Source organism: Octopus sinensis, linkage group LG11 (assembly GCF_006345805.1).
Source record: "Octopus sinensis linkage group LG11, ASM634580v1, whole genome shotgun sequence".
Taxonomy (NCBI): domain Eukaryota; kingdom Metazoa; phylum Mollusca; class Cephalopoda; order Octopoda; family Octopodidae; genus Octopus; species Octopus sinensis.
In genome coordinates, this window is record NC_043007.1 from 44404603 (window position 1) to 44424669 (window position 20067).

At 36.8% G+C, this 20067-nt stretch overlaps 1 protein-coding gene across 2 annotated transcripts in view; it reads right to left on the reverse strand.

Annotated features, from left to right (window-relative positions):
- Nucleotides 1–20005, reverse strand: part of LOC115217461 (spermatogenesis-associated protein 7 homolog) — a 28104-nt gene extending 8099 nt beyond the window's left edge. The window contains exons 1-6 of one of the 2 annotated variants that reach the window (XM_029787166.2): nucleotides 18807–20005; nucleotides 13598–13663; nucleotides 9944–10033; nucleotides 8926–8973; nucleotides 7725–7861; nucleotides 1953–2812 (exon numbers count right to left, since the gene is read on the reverse strand). In XM_029787166.2, the coding sequence (XP_029643026.1) occupies nucleotides 1953–2812; nucleotides 7725–7861; nucleotides 8926–8973; nucleotides 9944–10033; nucleotides 13598–13637 (1175 nt within the window). In that variant the 5' untranslated portion in view covers nucleotides 13638–13663; nucleotides 18807–20005. Of the gene's footprint in view, nucleotides 1–1952; nucleotides 2813–7724; nucleotides 7862–8925; nucleotides 8974–9943; nucleotides 10034–13597; nucleotides 13664–14216; nucleotides 14233–18806 lie in introns of those variants that run through there. The other variant, XM_036507447.1, reaches the window with a different exon arrangement.
- Nucleotides 20006–20067: the final 62 nt, after the last annotated feature.

Sequence of the window (20067 nt, forward strand, 5' to 3'; positions counted from 1 at the left end):
TTATTGTCTTGAGATGAAGTGTCATGAACTACAGGCAGAGTATGTACTTATGAGGTTGTGATATACCTTAAAAAGATTTAGAAGATAATGTAATCACTTAATCTCTGTTGATAAGGCAAATAGGTACAGAATATGATACAATCCAATCCATTTAACCATATAAGTAGGGCAACCAATAGAGACCAAGCCATTGGCTTGGTGGGCGGCTAATGATTGCAGCACATTAGATAATAGACAAATTTAATCTGATAGTATACATTATATTCCTAGCAAAATAAAATTGAAGCCGTCACCTTAAGCCATACAGTATATACAGGGTGTCCTAGAAAGATTTACCCATTGGTATTTCTTAATTATTCAAAATAAACTTAAGGTAAGATAATGAAATCTGGCACACATGTTCTAATGTAAATTGTCAATCCATTGCAGTAATTACATTTCAAAATGACCACCTTTCACCTTGATCATAGCCTACAAACAAATGGTCCCTGAGTTGCAAGAGTACCATACTGCTACTTCATCCAACTTGACCCATGAACACAGAAGAGCTTTCTTCAGATTTGATATATTTGAACAGGAGTGAGCAGAAACATTACTCTCTAAGATGGACCAGATAGCAAAGTTCATGGGATTGATGCTTGGGCTTGAGGGAGACCATATTGTCTTGTTCCTGAAATGCTCTTTGCACTACCTCTGTGTCAAAATGGATGTGTGAGTCAGAGCCCTGTTTTGAGTGAAGATGTAATGGTCACCAAAGGTTTCTGTGACTCAGAGTAACACTTTCTCATCCAACATTTCCACATAAACTTCAGCATCGATGAAGATCAAGGGAGGCTTGAACCCAACAGATGCAACTGCAGCCCACACCATGAGTAAAGCTGGCATCTGACAGTGTAAATGACTCCTGCTACCTTCGGGTATCATTCTGCCTGTTGGTAACTGCTTCCATGCTGAAGATCTTCTCGTTGGACCAGATCAACACTTTATTAGCAGCATGCTTCATCTCAGTTAGCATGCTTTTACCCCTATCAAGCCGTTTCTACTTGGGAGCTGCTGAAGTTAACTACTGGGATTGTTTCTTGTATGCAGTTAGCTTAAAATCTTCAAAAATCCTGTGCATTGACGATTTCAAAATATCAAGAGCTTTTGCAGTTTTTCTTGCATTTCTGTGGGAATTTCAGTTCATTTGCTTCTTCACAGCTTCAACAGTTTGGTGTGAATTGATCATTTCCTACCAAGAAATAGTGGACTCCATATATTGTTTCTTGGTATTGAACACTGTTTTACGGCACACTTTCAACTGTTTTGTTAAGTCCTTGTTGCCCACTCCAGCTGTTTTCAAAGCAACAATCTGGTCACATTTTGGTTTCGACACTATGTTTGTTTACAAACCTGTTATAGACAAATGAAACAGTAGGCACATGAACAAAAGACATGCAAATCTATATGTAAAATGTAGATAATATTACCTGAACAGATATTCTTTAGGAAGAGTTTTAAACATGGGTAAATTTTTCTGGGACATCCTTTATATGTGTGTGCATGTAGGAGAAATTATGATAAACACAATTTTATATCATATGTTCCCTATGTCAGACATTTGATCTTGTAATATAATGCAATAAAGCATTCTCCTGATGATATGCCATGGTGAAGCATCCAATTGGTCTTGGAACAACAACCACAACAGTAAAATGTACATAGGGAACATATGACATAAATTTATGTTTATCATAATTTCTCCAACATTTGCTCTATGTACCATAATCAGTAATTAATTAATATCTGTCAATCGATCAATCAATCATATACATATATACATACATACATATATATACATACATACATACATATATATATATATATATATATATATATATATATATATATATTATATATATATATATATATATATATATTTATTTCCCAAATAAAATAAATTAAACCATCACCTTTTGTTAATTTCATTTAATGCTTTTGGAGACTGGAGATGGCTGCTTGTTGCATTGGATTGGTAAAGATCTGAGGGAGTTTTTGATGAATTTTGAGTTGAAGTTTGTTTGAAGGCATTATCTGTTGGATTCAATTTAGATTTATGTCTATTCAATGTAGTGTTCTTTAAATCCGAGTTTTCATCTTCCAATATGATATTCTCCTTAGTGTTATTTCTTGTGTCTTTCTTGACTTTAGTTTTGTCACTTCTTCCTTCTTTATCTGGTAACAAGTCTAACTGAGGCACTGGTTCTTCAACTAAGGTCGAATGGGATTTAGATGATCGTGAAGAGATGTAGGATGTTGATTCTGTCAAAGATTCTGGATCAAGATAGTTTGAAGTTTCAGATTGGTCTGAATGCTTTTCCTTTTTGTCTTTCTGAGATTCACTCTCTGCCTTGCTTTTGCGGAGCCTTGGAGGGTTATAGTATTTACATTCACTCAGCAGAGACTTTTTACTTGTTTTCAGGATCCTAGGTGTGAATGCCTTTTCAGGTTGTGTAAATACATGTGTCCGACTTTGGAGGACATCACCTGGTTTGTCTTTCATTAGCAAATGGCTTGATTTCCTAGAGTTTATCATTGATCTGCTGATAGAACTGAAGGCTTGAGACTGACGAGAAGGTGGGAAATTTGAAGATGCAGAATATCTATCGTCATAGCTGGAAAGCCTAGAACTTTGATTAAACCCATAATAACCATCTTTGGAACCATCATCAGAATAATATTCTGTCATGAAAGAATGATCAGGTTTTCTTCCAAGAGTAGCTCGTACAATTTGGTAAAGTTCATCATCATCAGCAACATCTTTGAAAGCTTCCTGCAAGATGGAAATATAAAAGAAAAATATCAACAATTTTGAGCACTTATAAAACACTGAATGGGATTCATTTTAACCAAATAATCTTTTGCAATATATTTCATTGTCTGTTTGTTTATATATATTTAATTTTGAATGGTATAAAGACACACCTTGTCTGACACCATCATCAGGTTCTTGAGCATCTTTGGTATATACCATATTGGTATACAGAAACCACCCTATTGAATAACTACATCCAAGTCAATGTCTGCTTTTTGTATAAACCTAATTTTGACTGGTAGTCCCACTAAACAACCAGGTCCTTGTGTACCTTTTGTATAAACCATAAGGTGCTGCAAATATTCAAACCAGATCTTCAATCCAAATAATATTTCAATATGCAGAAAAGATCCTAGCTTTAACCCTTTCGTTACTGTATTTATTTTGAGATACTCTGTGTTTCTTTCAATTACTTTAAATGTAACAAAGAATTTAGTAAAATAACTTAGTTATCATTAAGCTAGTGTCAGGAACATAAATTGTGACTAAGGTTTGGTGGAAGATTTTAATTAAAAACATATGAAAGCAAGACATTTGAACTCAGAGCCAGAGCCGATTTCAGCCGGGTTGGTAACAAAAGGGTTAAGGGTATTGCAAAAGGCCTGGTTAGAGGCCCAACCTGCCAAGTTCTTTTACAGGGTTTCGAAAAACTGAAAAATTACTGCAATAAGTGTCTGAATCTCAGAGGAGAATATGTTGAGTAAAATCATAATTAATTGACCCTCCTGTATTTTCTTCGGATATGAACAAAGGCATTGCTGAAAAGGATCATTCAAATAGGTCATTGATAATGCAATGTGAGGCCCTTATATGACTCTTGAGCCTTACCCATGATTTGCATTGCATAATGCACAGTTGTGTAGGCTGGTAGAAGGAACCTGTGCCACACACACTATATATATCTATATATATATATGTGTGTGTGTGCGTGTGTGTATGTCTGTGTATATATATATATATATATATATACACACACACACACACACACATATATATATATATATATATATATATATACACACATACACACATACACATATATATATATATATATCATCATCATCATTGTCTAACGTCCTTTTTCCATGCTGGCATGGGTTGGACGGTTTGATGGGTATGGGAAGCCAGAAGGGTGCACCAGGCTCGTCTGATCTGGCAGTGTTTCTTCAGCTTGATACCCTTCCTAATGCCAACCACTCTGAGAGTGTAGTTGGTGCTTTTTTACGTTCTACTGGCACAGGGGCCAGAGTGGGCTGGCATCAACCACGATTGGATGGTGCTTTTTACATGCTACCAGCACAGAAGCTAGTCAATGGCATTGGCATCAGCCACATTCAGGTGGTGCGTTTTTTTACATCAATTTAAAACCAGTGGTCTAGCATATTAAAATCTGAAGGTTCAGTAAATTGTATTACATACATATGAGAAGGATATGTATGTAATACAATTTACTGAACCTTCAGATTTTAATATGCTAGACCACTGGTTTTAAATTGATGTTAATCAAATTAATATCCAATTTTTCACCCACATTTTAAATTTAAATTAATACGTTCTCTAACTGGCAAAAGCCATTGCAATGAATTATTTTCTGCAGTATTATTTCTGGTAATTTAGCGCGCAAAAACAAGGACTTTTGAAAATAACCACAAGTGTAATAGGTAGAACTAGATACATGTACGACATTGTGCGGACGTCTCGTGTATGGTTCTGCAAATTATATTTGTAAAATGACGATCATACTGAAGATCTACGGACAAATTGCGTAAGTAAAATTACGTAACTATTGATAATGAAACATGTTTATGATTAATCTATATTTTTGGTACTTTTCATTTGTCTTGCTCACTTACGTTCTGGTGTTTGCTAAATTTTCTTGAGAACATTTCTTAGTGGTAAGACCATAGCGGATCTACTTCTAGCATAAGGGCTGTCCACATAGTGGTCATTCTTCTCATATGTATATACATATATACATTCATATATACATACTGCCAATGACACACCGGTCTCACGCCATTTCCGCTCCACTGGTCACTCCTTGCAACACCTGTCTGTGTTCGGTTTGTCCTTGCACAGAGGCCATCCGGATTCCCGTTTGCGCCGTGAACAGGAATTAATCTTCTCTCTTCGCTCTTATACGTCATTTGGTCTCAACTCTCCCCCCTCCTCATCTAACATCCCCCCTGACCCCTACTTCTCTTCAGTCCTTCATCCTTTCACCCCTACTCCTCTTCCCTCTTTCTCCCTCCCTCCTTCTTCCCTCTTCCCCTTCTCTCTTTCTCTCTGCTCCCTCACTCCCCTTCTCTTTCTCTCTCCCCCTCTTATCCTTCCTTCTCCCCCTCCTCTTCTCCCCCTCATCTCCTCTCTCTACACTACACCATACGACTTTACACATCACATCATATATACATACACACGTCCAGACCTCTCATACGCACTAATACTCTCTCATACACACACACTCTTATTTTGGAGCAAGGTCATTTAACCCTATTATCTCCCCTAATTTCGCTCTTGCGTCTCACGTTTGATCTTTGACTTCTGGCCGAAATCAGATCACCATGTTGATTCGCTAGCCTCTGCACGCATTTTTTTCTCTCCTTCTTTCTGTGTTTCTTCTCTGTGTATCTTTCTATTGAAGAGCGTAGGCTCGAAACGTTAAAGACTTGTTTTATTTATATTTCCTGAGTGCCATACTAATACAATTGTTTCTTTGTATTCCACCTGCCTTCGTCTTTTGTTTATTTCCGTAAACCTGCCTTCGTCTTTTGTCTATTTTCATAAAGCTTCCCATGTATATATATGTATTTACGTATATATATATATATATATATATATATATATATATGAATAATAATAAATATTAGGGAATGAATCCAAAATTACAGGGAAAAATCAGATTTAGGGTTAATCCAATTTTATAGTAAAATATTATATAATATAATTCGAGACAAAACCACTATTTTAAAATTTTATGTATTGATTAAGTCTTTTCTTGTTTGGTTTTAAAATAGTGGTTTTGTCTCGAATTATATTATATATATATATATGTATGTATATATATGTATGTATGTATATATGTATGTATGTGTATATATATGTATATATGTATACGTATATAATATATATACATACATGCACACATATATAGGGTGCGATGGGTAAACTGTTGCCATTTTATATTTCTTATTTTGTGCATGAGCATTGTTTGTTTTGGATTTTGCCGACTACACAGTATAGTAGGGTCAGTTGGGCACTGTTTGTGGAAAAGAACAGCATCATGACGCAATTTACTCTGCCAGAAATTGGGAAACGGCATGTAATGCTTGTATTTCAGAGTATTTGGGTGTAAATCTGAGGACAGTGCAGAAGATTTGGAAACAGTTGGATGAGTCTAATGGTGATTATGAAGGTATGGCAGCTAGGAAAACTCACTATGATTGTTCTGATAAGAAAAGAATTCCTGAATTTGTTGGTGAGATCCAGGCCATAATTGACAATGATCCCTCCAAGTCAATCAAGTTCATTGCCAGGAATATGGGAGTATCTGAGTTTCTAATCAGGCAGGTAGTGCATGAAGACATTCGGTATTCCTCATACAAGATGAGAAGGGGCCAATTTTTATCGCAAGCCATCAAGGACAAGAGGAAAGACCACACTACGAAGCTTTTGAACAAACTCAAGTATCCCCTTCAACTGAACATACCTTGGTTTTTCCCAGACGAGAAAAATTTCTGTCAGGATCAGATGGTGAACACAGAACACCCATTGACTTGGCAACAGGACTCTGCACCATGCCACACAAACAGGAGAACCCAGTCATGGCTGTCAGACAATTTCTGCGACCACATTACCACTAATACCTGGCCAACTAATTCCCCAGACTGCAACCCCCTTGATTATTATGTGTGGGGCACAGTTGAGCAAGAGACCGACAAAACTCCTTGTAACACCAAAGATGAACTGAAGGCAAGGATTATGGTAACATTCACTAACTTAAACAAGGAGACCATCCAGAAGAGTTGCAGGAGATTCCGAAGGCGTCTTGAGGCCATAGTTGAAGCCAAAGATGTTTTTCCTGAATAAATTTACTGTCTAGTATTTCAAGATATTTTTATGTAATTTTGGTAAATATATCTGTTAAAATGAGACGTCAGTGTTATTTTCATTTTTGCATAATTTAGATGACAATTTATTCACTGCACCCTGTATATGTATACTATTTAAAAGGATTGTTCCAAATAGCCATCATACACATGTTTCAATAATGGATTATAATTTTCTTTTTACTTGTTTCAGTCATTTGACTGCGGCCATGCTGGAGCACTACTGTGAAGAGTTTTAATTAAACAAATCAACCCCAGAATTTATTTAAGCCTAGTACTTACCGTATTGGTCTTTTTGTTGAACTGCTAAGTTACAGGGATGTAAACACACCAACACTGATTGTCAAACAGTGATGGGAAGAAAAACACAAACACACACACACACACATATATATATACACGATGGGCTTCTCTCAGTTTCTGTCTACCAAATCCACTCACAAGGCTTTGGTTGGTTTGAGGCTATAGTAAAAGACACTTGCCTAATGTGCTATGAAGTGGAACTGACCCCTGGAACCATGTGGTTGGGCAGCAAGCTACTTACCACACAGCCATGCGTATATTATACATTTATGTAATAAATATTCATGATTTTTCATATATATCTATATAAGATGGGAAGGAAATCTAGTTCCTCAGATCAGAAGAGACTTAGCCGACATTTACAGATACAGTTAATGTGTGTGAGTGTATATGCATGTAGTGTTAAAAAATGAAATGGGAACAACTTGAAGACAATGCATGCAGCAAGTATACCAAACCTTCCAGTCCTCTTGTAAATTGTAAGTATTTCTATAGTACATCTCTTGTTGTGTCTGTGAGGCTGGTCTGGATCTTGTTAGGCTGCTTGCTGAAGAACGTGAAGCAGGTCGCTTTTTATGCTTATTTTTGTCCCGAACTGAAACAGAATTGTGAAAAGGAACAATGATGTCATCATCATCATCAACAGCAGCAGCAACTATATCAATATCAAGGACAATATCATCAACAACAATAACAACAAAAAAATCATTAAAGACATCAACAACAGCAACATTACCATCAACAATAACGTCAACATCAATAAAGGAGCCTTTATGTGGTTGATCAACCTACTAGAAACTGCAACGAAATCTTCCCCAAACCACACCCTGCTGGCATAAAAAGAAAACAACAACAAAAATATACATTGGATAATGTAGACCATAGATACACAGACTGGTCATGGCTGGAATATATTTGATCATAACACTGCTGGATTAAGATCAACTTGAGGTTTAAAAAACAGCAATAACAACAAATAATATAAATACCCTAGTCAGTGCTAGATTAAAAAACTAACTTGGTAGAGCAGTTGAGGTAGGAGAATGCCAGTTACAAGAGGGAGGGCATTGCAAATAATTCTGAGAGAGGAATAAATTATCTTGATATAGAAGAACTGAGCCAACTACTTGCAACAGAAAGACTGCCGCTAAAGGTATCTAAGGTTTAGGTGGCAGTATCAAACTGGACAACAGAATAGGTCTACCAGTAAAGAGTGTCCAAGTGTGTCAGGGATTTTAGAAACGTAATCTAAGAGTTTGAATAGTCACAGGCAACAAACTATGGCCCACAGAACTTTCTGAATGGCACAGTTAATGAAAAATTATCTAGAATTTTTTAGTATTGTGGCTGCCTCATGATGAGCAATATGTCATACTGACCAGGTTGTCCATGTCTAGTTTAGAAAAATCCAAGCTTGAGCTTCTTGAAAACCTTGTTAATCACAATTTTGTTATACACATAGCTGTGCAAGTGACAAGTTCATTTCACAACCATGTGGTTTTGGGTTCAGTCCCAGTGCACAGCATCTTGGGCATGTGAATGCTGTTCTAGACCTGGGCTGACCAATGCCTAGTGTGTGAATTTGGCAGACGGAAGCTGAAAGAAGATTGATATCAAGTTCAGAATTACATGTTGAAATAGAATAAAGTTAAAACTTACTTTTCTGGCTTTTAAGTAGTGACTGTGGGGTGGAATTATCAATGCAGGCTATAAGAAAACCAAAACAAAACAAGGAAGATAAGTATAAGGAAAAACAAAACAACAACAACAACAAGAAAAACAAGAAAAGAAACAAAAAATGAAGTGTGTCCTGACAAGAAAGAAAACTAAGGATGTGATTTTATTTCATCATTGTAGACATGTGTCAAAGCAATGACCATTTTTGAAAGGTCCATTGTCCGTTTGTGGTTTCAAAAGACACAGAAAATTTTTTAAAATAAATACATTTTCCTGTTTGAAATATCATTTGAGAAAGAGCTTTCACATTTTCATTTTATTTGCCTGAAACAGCAGCCAAATTTCCCTCAAACCATATCTAACTTGGGAAGGGAAGAAGCACATTACATAATATATTTGTAGATTCCTCTAAAAAGAAAGGAGAGTATTCCTAAACAGCTCTAAAAAGACTGGAAGTCCTTTGACCATAAATTTGCTTGATTAGAGTTGATCTGAGGATAAAAAAGATCAATAACAACCAAAACAACTAAAACCAGATCTACAAAGGAAAAAAGAACAAAGAGAGACATATAGGCACAGGCACAGCTGTGTGGTAAGAAGCTGGCTTCCTAACCACATTGTTCTAGGTTCAATTTTATTGTGGCACCTTGGGCAAGTGTCTTCTACTATAGCCTTGGGCCAACAAAAGCCTTGTGAGTAGATTTGGTAAAGAGAAACTGGAAGAAGTCTATCATATATATATATATGTATATATCTATGTGTGCGCCTTTGTATCTGTGTTTATGCCCCAGTACCACTTGACAATCGGTGTTGGTGTATTTATGTCCCTGTAACATAGCAGTTTGGCAAAAAGAGACCAATAGAATAAGTACCAGGATTAACAAAAATAAGTACTGGGGTTGATTCATTTGACTAAAAATCCTTCAAGGCAATGCTCCAGCATGGCCACAGTCTAATGACTGAAACAAGTAAAAGATAAAAGACAAAGACAAATACTTACATGAAACATTCTGAAGTATCCTATAATGGTGTGCAAGGTTGTTTTTCACAATATACTGGGAAGTTAGCTTGCTTGATGTTGGTGATAGCACTACAGTAGAAAAGAAGAACTAATATCAGCCACAAGCAACAATAAAAGTTGTAATGGTATGAAGAATACACCCATATTAGTGAAATACATGAATTTTGAACAACAACAACCACCACCACCACCACCACCACCACTGCTGCCGCCACTGCTGCCGCCACTGCTGCCGCCACTGCTGCCGCCACTGCTGCCGCCACTGCTGCCACTACCACCACCACCGTTTAACGTTCGCTCTCCATGCTAGCATGGGTTGGACGATTTGACTGAGGTCTGGCGAACCAGATGGCTGCACCAGACTTCAATCTGATCTGGCAGAGTTTCTACAGCTGGATGCCCATCCTGATGCCAACCACTCCGAGAATGTAGTGGGTGCTTTTACGTGCCACTGGCACGAGAGCCAGCCAGGTGGTACTGGCAACAGCCACGCTCAAATGGTGCTTTTTATGTGCCACCTGCACAGGAATCAGTCCAGCGGCACTGGCAATGACTTGTAGGAAGGAGAGGAATCTAATATTTTGGGATTGACTTTTCAAGTGGCAAAGAGAAAATGTTTTTCCTTTCTCTCTGACACAAATCCCAAAGTTTTACTGGACTCTGTTATTTCACATTTAGTAGAATTAATAAATGCAGATAGTTTTCACCAAGAATAAAAAGGTGTTTAAGGTATATTGGGGTATAAATCTGGAATTTCTTATTTTACTGCTTAGTTTGGAAGGGAAGAGCAGGGAGACTGAGACAAGGCTTCTAAGAAAGGGCTACTGAGATGAGCCTTGGAGACAAGGCTGCTGAAAAAGACCTCTGAGATAGGGCCTCTGAGACAGGGCTTCTAAGACAGGACCACTGAGATATGGCTTTTGAGATGGCTGGTGAGACAGAGTTTCTGAGACAGGGTCATTGAGATAGGGCTACTGAGATAAAGCCTCTAAAGCCATGAGATAGGGCCAATGAGACATAACTTTTGAGACAAGACCTCCTAACATTGGTTAGGACAACCAATTTTTGGTTCTAATCAATGTTGGACTCCCAAAAGGAAAGCTGAAAGAAGGAAGTTATCCTCAAACTGGAGAAGTATGATCCAAATGCTAGCAACAGAATAAACTCCACTAAAGGCACCCCGCTATGCAAGGACCAGGTGGTGATGTTAAACCAGGCAATGGATTAAATCTACCATCCAAGATCACAGAACACAAGGAGATGGGCAAATACTTCAAGACATCTCAACTGACACTTTAACCATTCAGCCAATCTATTGCACTGCATTTATTCATTATTTTATTGATCTTGAGAGGATGCAAAGCAAAACTGACCTTAGTGGAATTTGGACTCAAACCACAGAGAGCCAGAAAAAAGGTACAACATAAATTGTTCAATGCTCAAATGACTGCTAATTTGATGTTTATAGAAGGTAAGCAAATTAATGATGGTCTACATTGGCAATAATTATTCCTCAGAAGACATCAATTAATTTTTAAATTATGGAGTATAATATTCTGTATAGCATTCTTTGACACACATATCCAAATTTATGCAACTGAAGCCACTAGAATTATTTCCCTTTAGCTCATTTTCATTTCTAATTATGCAAATTACACCAGCCAAAAAGCATTGTCGACTTGATTAACCTTTTTCTTACCATATTTCTACTGAAATACACTACCTTCATTTCAATTCATTTTAAAACTAATGAAGAATTTAGTAGAATAACTCTACCATTATTAAGCTGGTGTTTTTGAAACAAATTTACAAGAAATGTTTGATGGATGGGTTTTAATCTAGATCACTCTAAAACTGGAAGTTTGTATCAGGACTAAGAGATTTCTCAGGTGAGTTGGTATCTATGGGGTTCAACTTTGTTATGGTGACGAAGTCTAAAGTATGTCCATTGACATCCTTTGCCTGAAAACAAAGATCAAACTTCTAATAAACATGGAAATTAACTAGAATTGAGGTATTTGTGGAAGGTTACTACACCAATATTGGAATGGTAGACTCTGTAGAGGGTGATTAAAGCTAATATTGGAATGGTAAACTTTGTAGTGTGGAGGCAGGTGGCTGAGTGGTTAGGGTGTTGGACCCATGATTGTAAGATTGTGGTTATGATTCCTTGACCAGGTGATGTGTTGTGTTCTTGAGCAAAACACCTCATTTCACATTGCTGCGGTATACTCAGCTGGCAAAAATGAATAATTCTGTGACAGACCAGCATCTTATCCAAGATCTAAGTCTATACAACTTGGGAAGGGTCTTAGACTCTATAGTGAACCCATTTCAGAATAGCAAACCCTCATGAAAAGGCAGACTCTGCAGTGGGTGTTAAACCAATTTCGTAATAGACATAATACTTCTTTTCAGTTCTGTTAGAAGAGGAGTTGTTGTTAATTGAACCAACCTCAGATTTCATCTCCCTCTGATGAAAAAATCTGTTTGAAATTTGAGATTCCTCTTCTTTCTTTGGGCATAAATAATTCCTTTTGCTTTCGTATTTGGTTTGCAAGATTCTTGATATGAAATCATGTGTTGAAATAGACTTAGTTGTATGGGGTGGAGGGATTATGCCAATAGCAAACACATACACTCATTTTATTTTGCTTCTTTTATTATTATTATTAGTTAACTGGTAGAAAATTTAACCAATTAACTAATTGATTGTTTGATTAACCATTCAGTCAGTCAATCAATCAACTAGGTTCATCATAGTCACAATTGACTGACTGAATGATTACTCAAATAATTGATTAATTAACTGGTTAAATTGTAAACTAATTGGCTGAAAGTAATCCTTTCTACTATAGGCACAAACCTGAAATTTTTGGGTAGGAAGCTAGTTGATTACATCAACCCCAGGACTCAACTGGTACTTATTCTATCAACCCTGAAAGGATGAAAAGTTGACCTCAGCAGCATTTGAACCTAGAATGTAAAACTAGAAGAAATGCAGCTAAGTATTCTGTCTGGTGTGCTAACAATTCTGTCAGCTTGCTACCATCTTAGTTGACTAATAATAATAAATGAAGTGAAATAGAACCAGGGCACATGTACCTTATGTTTAGTTTCCATGACTAAACAAAATAATCTATTTCCATTCACAAACTTCTTATAATTAATATTTCTGACACTGGCCAGCACTAGTTTCCTAATTTCTTAATATTCTCCTGTCTCATTTCACTATTATACCGGTATTATTCATTTTAGTGAATGTCCACTCCCTCACTGGTCCCAAAGGTAAAAGTTCAGTCAATAAAGATTACAACATGAAACTGAGAAAGATGAAATGAAATACTGCAACACATATACTTTGGCTCTCTATTTCCGTTATATAAATTATTAATGAATACTGAGTAAACTGGACTGAAACTGTCAGTTCAACTGCAAATTGATTTTCTAATACTTAGAGATAACAAGCACAAAACATATCAAATTGATGAAGGAAAATCAATGATAGATCAATATGTATATATATACATAGAGAGAGAAAGAGAGAGAGAGAGAGAGAGAGAGAGAGAGAGAGAGAGAGAGAGAGAGGAGAGAGAGATGGAGATGCAAACATAAATGTGTATATATACTCACAGCTACTTTGTAAAAGGGTACTTCTTTTTGTTCCTGTCATTGTTGGTGTATTAAATCATATTTCTTCTGTTCAAATAGAAAGAATTTGCATTGAGTATATATATATATATAATAGTAATGAATTATTGTATACAGTGCTCAGGTGCACTACAACTTGTCAAAAGTGCATATAAAGCATATGCAGTAATGTACAAATGTCTGGGAAGTGAACAGTGTATGAGTCAGATACATGCTTGCATGTGTATGGAGGGGAGAAAATCATATATATGTTTGTGCATGTGTGTGTATGCACATATGTATGTGCTTATGCATATGTGTGTGTACGTGTACATATACACACATAACACTCACACATACTTGGGTTAACAAATGTCACAAAAAAGTAATGAATGCATGAAGTACATACCTTTATTCAAAGTTCTGGATTAATGAATGTGTTAATACATACACACACAAACACACACGTGTTCATACACAAATCAATAACAAACAACAAATTCAAATATAAAAACAACAACAGTCCATGGGACATTCACAGTGAATATTATTAGTTTGGTGCTCAAAGAAAAAAGAGTTATCAAGTCGAGAGTAAAGGCATGACATTTCAAGCAAAGCTCTCCATCGGATATGTAGAGAAAAGTCTGGAGAAGAGGAGAAAGAAGGGGGAATAAGAGATAGAAACAGAAAGTCAGAAAAAAAAAAAAACATGTGTGTAACTTACATGTTTGACAACTAACTATATGAAGACAACATAAGTTTGTGTATTTGTATGTATACATGTATGTGTGTGCATATTTGTGTGTATTAAGCAATGTGATAATCAAGAGAGATGTGCAAATAAAAGACAGACAAAATGTGTTCTGTCTGTCTGTGTGTATGTCTTCTAGGATCTCAGGCATCCTCCATCCGATTGCACTCAAATTTGATGTGTAGATACTGACAATATCAGGGTGTGTATAAGTCTGGAAAAAATTACAAAAATCGATTCCAGGTGAGAATGCAATCGATAAAGCCGTTGTGTTCTCCCAGTCAACAGCCTTATCATTACTGGTACTTTAAACTCTTCAGTTGCATATTTGTGTGAATAAAATTGTTTTCCTTTGGAATAGAAAAAAGTCTATCTTTATTTCTTTTTTTGCTGGTGTCTCAAATTTAGGTTAAATCAGTGTTTCTCAAAGGGGAGGCCTATGGGACGGTTGGACAAGTTGTTTTGAGAAAATTTGGTTTAAATGTTTGACAACTCAGCACTGTCCATTGGACGGGTGGGAGGGGCGTTTTGCTCGTATATATATATTGTTACGAAGTGGGGACCTCCGATTCGAACTGTTACGGAATCCCTCACACCCAGGCCCATTCGATGCAGCGAATGTTTTCGCCACGGAAACCCGTCAGAGAGGAGAGAGAGATACAACGACAACAACAGCAGCAGCAATCGAAGAGATACAGAGGCAACCGAGAGAGACACAAAGAGGCAAGGCACAACTGGCTTACATTTAACAACTAGTTTATATGACAATCAATTGTTACAACATCAATTACATTTAAAGATACATCAGGTAAATACAAGCAAGTAACAGAATCAACACATCATACAGGTATACCACAGATCAAAGCATTTAAAGGAAACAACAAATCAATACAGGTATACAACACATCAAGTTCAATACATCAGCATTTCAAGAGTACACGTCCGAAGACACAGTTCTATTTCAAAACACATCAACAAGTCATATACAGTTCAAAGGACATTACAGGCCTAACAGTTCAATGTTCATTATACAATGTTCAAATCACAACACTGTACACAATGTCCTTACACAATTCACATTGTTCTTTAAATTCCTTTTTACTGTCTCATTTCTTTTCACTGTTCATTTCGATTCCTTGTCCTTCTTTTTCTTCACATATCAATACACAATTCACATACCTTACATTAGCCAATGCCTCATATTGTACCTCCTCTCCATCGCTGCCTATTCCTCTGTATATATCTCTCTCTGTCCCAATACTCCAAGACCACCGACTGCCTAAATTCCAACCGCTCGCCTCGATTCCCAAAAACCGACTGCTCGCTTTGACGACCGAATACCGACTGTCCCTCTATCACTACCCTCAATCTGTCTCTTAGCACTTATACTCTCTCTATCCCGCCTGGTCCTGTGTCCCTATCTTTATCGACGCTGTCACTGTCATTCTCTCACAACATCTCTCAGATCCCTTACTCTGTCTTTCTCACTACTTTCTTCTTCCTCTTCTTCACTGTCACTAGATTCTTCCTTACTCTATCTTCTTCGGCCCTCACATCTCTCTGACCCTTAATCGACCGGCACAAGGCCAAAGGTCCCTCCAAAAGCCATTACTCTTCCAGTAAACAAAGGGCTGTAGCTTTTTATTCCAGACTTGCAGGCGCCACTCCCAACAAAGTGGGTCAAGAAATACTGCACCAGCCGAACCATTCATAGCAATATATAAAGAGGGAGAGAGAGAGAGAGAAAGAGAGAGGGCAAAGGAATACATTTCACTATTGACAATGTATCAAATCTGGTGTAGTCCACTCAGTGAGTGTTGACAGCAAATGGAGTGCTTGGTCTGTGGAAAGTTTTCTTTTACATACACACACAAAAAGAAAAAGAATGAGCAACTAGATGTGGCAGTGTAGTTCAGATATGAATGGGGGCAAGGCTCAACGATCAGGAGTAATAGTTGACGGAGGCAGTGTAGATGTTAACCATCTCTGCCCTGCCTTTCATAGATAGCTTTCTCTCAGCCCATTCCTGGGTGAGACTTGCCACCCTGCTCATAACCTCATCATATTTCTTCTCCACAGTAAAATTTCATTACAAAAACCATTATTAATGGTTTCAAATTTTGTCACAAGGTCAGCAATTTCAGGGAAGGGGTTAAGTCAATTAAATCAACCCCTGCTCAACTGGTACTTATTTTATTGTCCCCAAAAGGATAAAAGGCAAAATCAACCTCAGAGGAATTTGAACTCAGAATGTAAAGACAGATGAAATGCCACTAAGCATTTTACCCAGCAGAAGAAAAATAATAAGGCAACAAGCTGGCAGAAATGTTAGCACACTGGGGAAAATGCTTCATGGCATTTCATTTGTCTTTATGTTCTGAGTTCAAATTCTGCCAAGGTGGACTTGGCCTTTCATCCTTTTGGGATCAATAAAATAAGCACCAGTGGAGTACTGGGGTTGATATAATCGACCAGCCCCTCTCCACAAATTTCAGGCTTTGTGCCTTTAGTAGTATGGATTATTATTATGAGGAAACAAAATAGGTGGGAGAGGGAGACACCAAATTGTAGTTATGGCTACCTCCACCAAATATGAATGGCACTCAACTCGACCCTCACTGTCTCTTCAACTGATGGTTAGGGTTAGTGGGCCTCACTCACTATCATCAAAGATCTCTGAATGCAAAAATATACCTTAACAGAGTTAGGACTACATCCCAAAGACCAGATTTTCTCTTTAGGGCTAGAAAATATTTTTAGCTCCCAACAATTGCTGGTACTCTACATTGTTTAAGTGAATATCACATCTGGAACAATGCTACTGTTACACACAAGCATGTTGGACTAAATCCAGTGAAGGGCAACTCAATTAAATGGAATTCAATCAGTAATGGACACACTGTAATCTCTAGCCCACAGAAGAGCTGTTTCGTATCTCTGTTTTTTTCTATCACTACTATAATCACCTCTATTCATTGGGTGTGACTGGTCTTTTACCCCACCACTCAGGTACCCCAATCTACTTGTCTTCTCACTTTCGTCACTCTAACCAGGTCTAATTAGCCTTTACATTCAGTCCTTCTCCTGAACATTGATCCTCTAGAATTTTCTCTCCACTCTTGTCCTTCCTGTTGGTGTTGAAGAGTTTAAACCAGTGGTTCTCAATCATTTTTTTGCTTATGGACCCCTTTGATTCCTATTTTACTTAGGTGAACCCTTCAATGTTTAAAAAAATCCCATGATATTTTTAGAATTAAGTATTATTATGAATTGCCCCCCCCCCCAAAAAAAAAACATTATGAAGATATTTGGTGTATTGTAAAGGTATAAGAAATTTATTGCACTTACATTTTAAGAAAAAATATCTTATATGAACCCCCAAGGGTCATATGATCTCTGGTTGAGAACCACTGGCTTAACTGGAACATTAATGACATTAAATTCAACAGTTTCAGTCATGGTCATTGCCCCTTCTTCCAAACTCAATAAGTAAATAAATAAAAAAATGGAACTGGGTATTTACTTAGCTCTCAAAAACACATTCATCTAGAACAGTGGTTCCCAACGCTTTTATTTAAATGAGTTTTCTCACGGACCCCTTTTAATATGCTTATCCTTATGTATGTCTATATATGAAATTTTGAATTTAGTTCACGGATCCCCAGTACGACCTTTGCGGACCCCAGGTTGGGAACCACTGATCTAGAATCTAGAATGAAGTTTGTCTGCAAAGGAGCTGCAAATTTAATAAGTTTCTGATAAAAAATAAAAACTCAACATTTTTTTTTGAAAAAATTATTTTATTTTATCAATCCCCACCCCAATATTTTAACCATGTTGAGAAGTTCGTGGCTTTCAAAATTTAAACCTTAAAAACTGACTGGTACAGAAAGTCTAACGCACTCCCTAAAAATCCCTCGGCAAAACAATATGATCGTAGCACAAGATAAAAGAAAGACGATTCTTGTGCTGTTGCCGAACAGACTATACTATTTTCATCTGGAAGTTTTTTTAGGAATAATAAATTGACCACACTACTTGACTAGTACTTTATTTTGGTTGAGTACATTTATAATCGGAGGTATACAAACCAAGATTCCATGTCGTATTTCTTTCCTTTATTTTTTTTTAGCTATATCTCGAACGACCTTATCAAATGCGGCCTTCGTCAGTTTTAAAGATGATAGAGTTTGGTTTGAAGGAGAGTTGGCTGTTGTTTAAAGCAGGTCAAATAAGCAGAAAGAAGATCCCTAACTGTTCCTAAAGGCATTTGGTACGGATGTCAAACAAGTCACACCTGGAAATCGAAACTGATTCGTGGACAAAACGTCCATGAATATTTTAGTAGTTTACATAGAAACCATTAGCGTTAGTTTGTTATAAATCGTTCGTCTTTTTGTATGTGTAGATAAAATACAAACCCATTAAAATAAAGTCAAAAACAAGAAGGAATCAACTAACCTGTGAGTTTCCTGCAAGTAAAATCCACCGCCAAACATAAGCATCACTATATCAAGTATTATGGTAATTTTTATTGGGAACAAAGCAAGTTTTGCAAAGTTTATATCGTAACTAGGATGCCTGTGTTAAGGAACGATAACTGTAGTTGTTTTGTCGCGACAGCCTCACCAAATCATTTCATACTAGCTCAGGGTTTTTTCCCCCTCCAACTTTAGCTTTTAATAGCTAAGACGGAAGAGAAAAGTCGGCAACGACCACCCTTTTTCAGGGTTTCTGAAACTGGTGGTGGTGGAGGAGAGCGAAGGAAGTTATGCCCAGACAGAGAAACCTAATCCAAATGCTTGCAATAGAATGGATTTGCTAAAGACACCCAAAGGAGCAAGGCGATGGTGTAAAACTGGGTGGCTGTTTAAGTTTATCATCCAAGAAGAGGAATGGTCCCTGCAACGGACTTCCACATAGTTTCTGTCCATCAAATTTTACTTATAAGGCTTTAACTGACCCGAGATTATGATAAAAAGACACCTGCCCAAAAGGCCGTGCAGAGGAATCGAACGCGAAGCCACCATTTACTTGATTTATACGTAATTAGTTTCGTAATACTAACACAACAATATTTTAAAACAGCCAACGTCGTAAATACTGAGCGATATGATGATAATTATGACTTTATTTTATTTCGTTACAGCCTTTTACATTTTCAGTTCAAATTCCGTCGAGGTCAACATGACCTTTCATTTTTCCAGGATCAGTAAAATAAATTGTATAAATAAATAAATGTATTGGTGATCGATTAAATATAACTATAATGCATCTAAAAAGCGAATGGAATTATAAAACTTTCATCCATCCTGAGGGTAGATAAAGTATTAGCTGGTCGTTTTGATATTTCTACAAACTATCTTAGATGTGAATAAAATAATAATAGAATAACTTCACCTTTCATCCTTCAGGAATCTAGAAAATAAAGTATCTACAAATTACTGGAGGTTGATTTAATGTTTCTTTGGTACAGTTTTTTCTAAAGGTGGGCCATAGCAATAGTTTGGAAGGGTGTGGACTTAAGAATGGAACGTAAATTTGTAAAAAGTGAATAAAACTTGCAGGAAAGCTTTAATTGAAACTTCTTTTGAATTTTTAAATGCAAGCACTTTATCCATTCACAGTGGAGCCCATGGGTTTTGGAAAATCAAAGTGGAATGTGAGGAAAAAATAGTTGAGAAACACTGCATTAGTGTATCTTATATGTGAATGAATTATA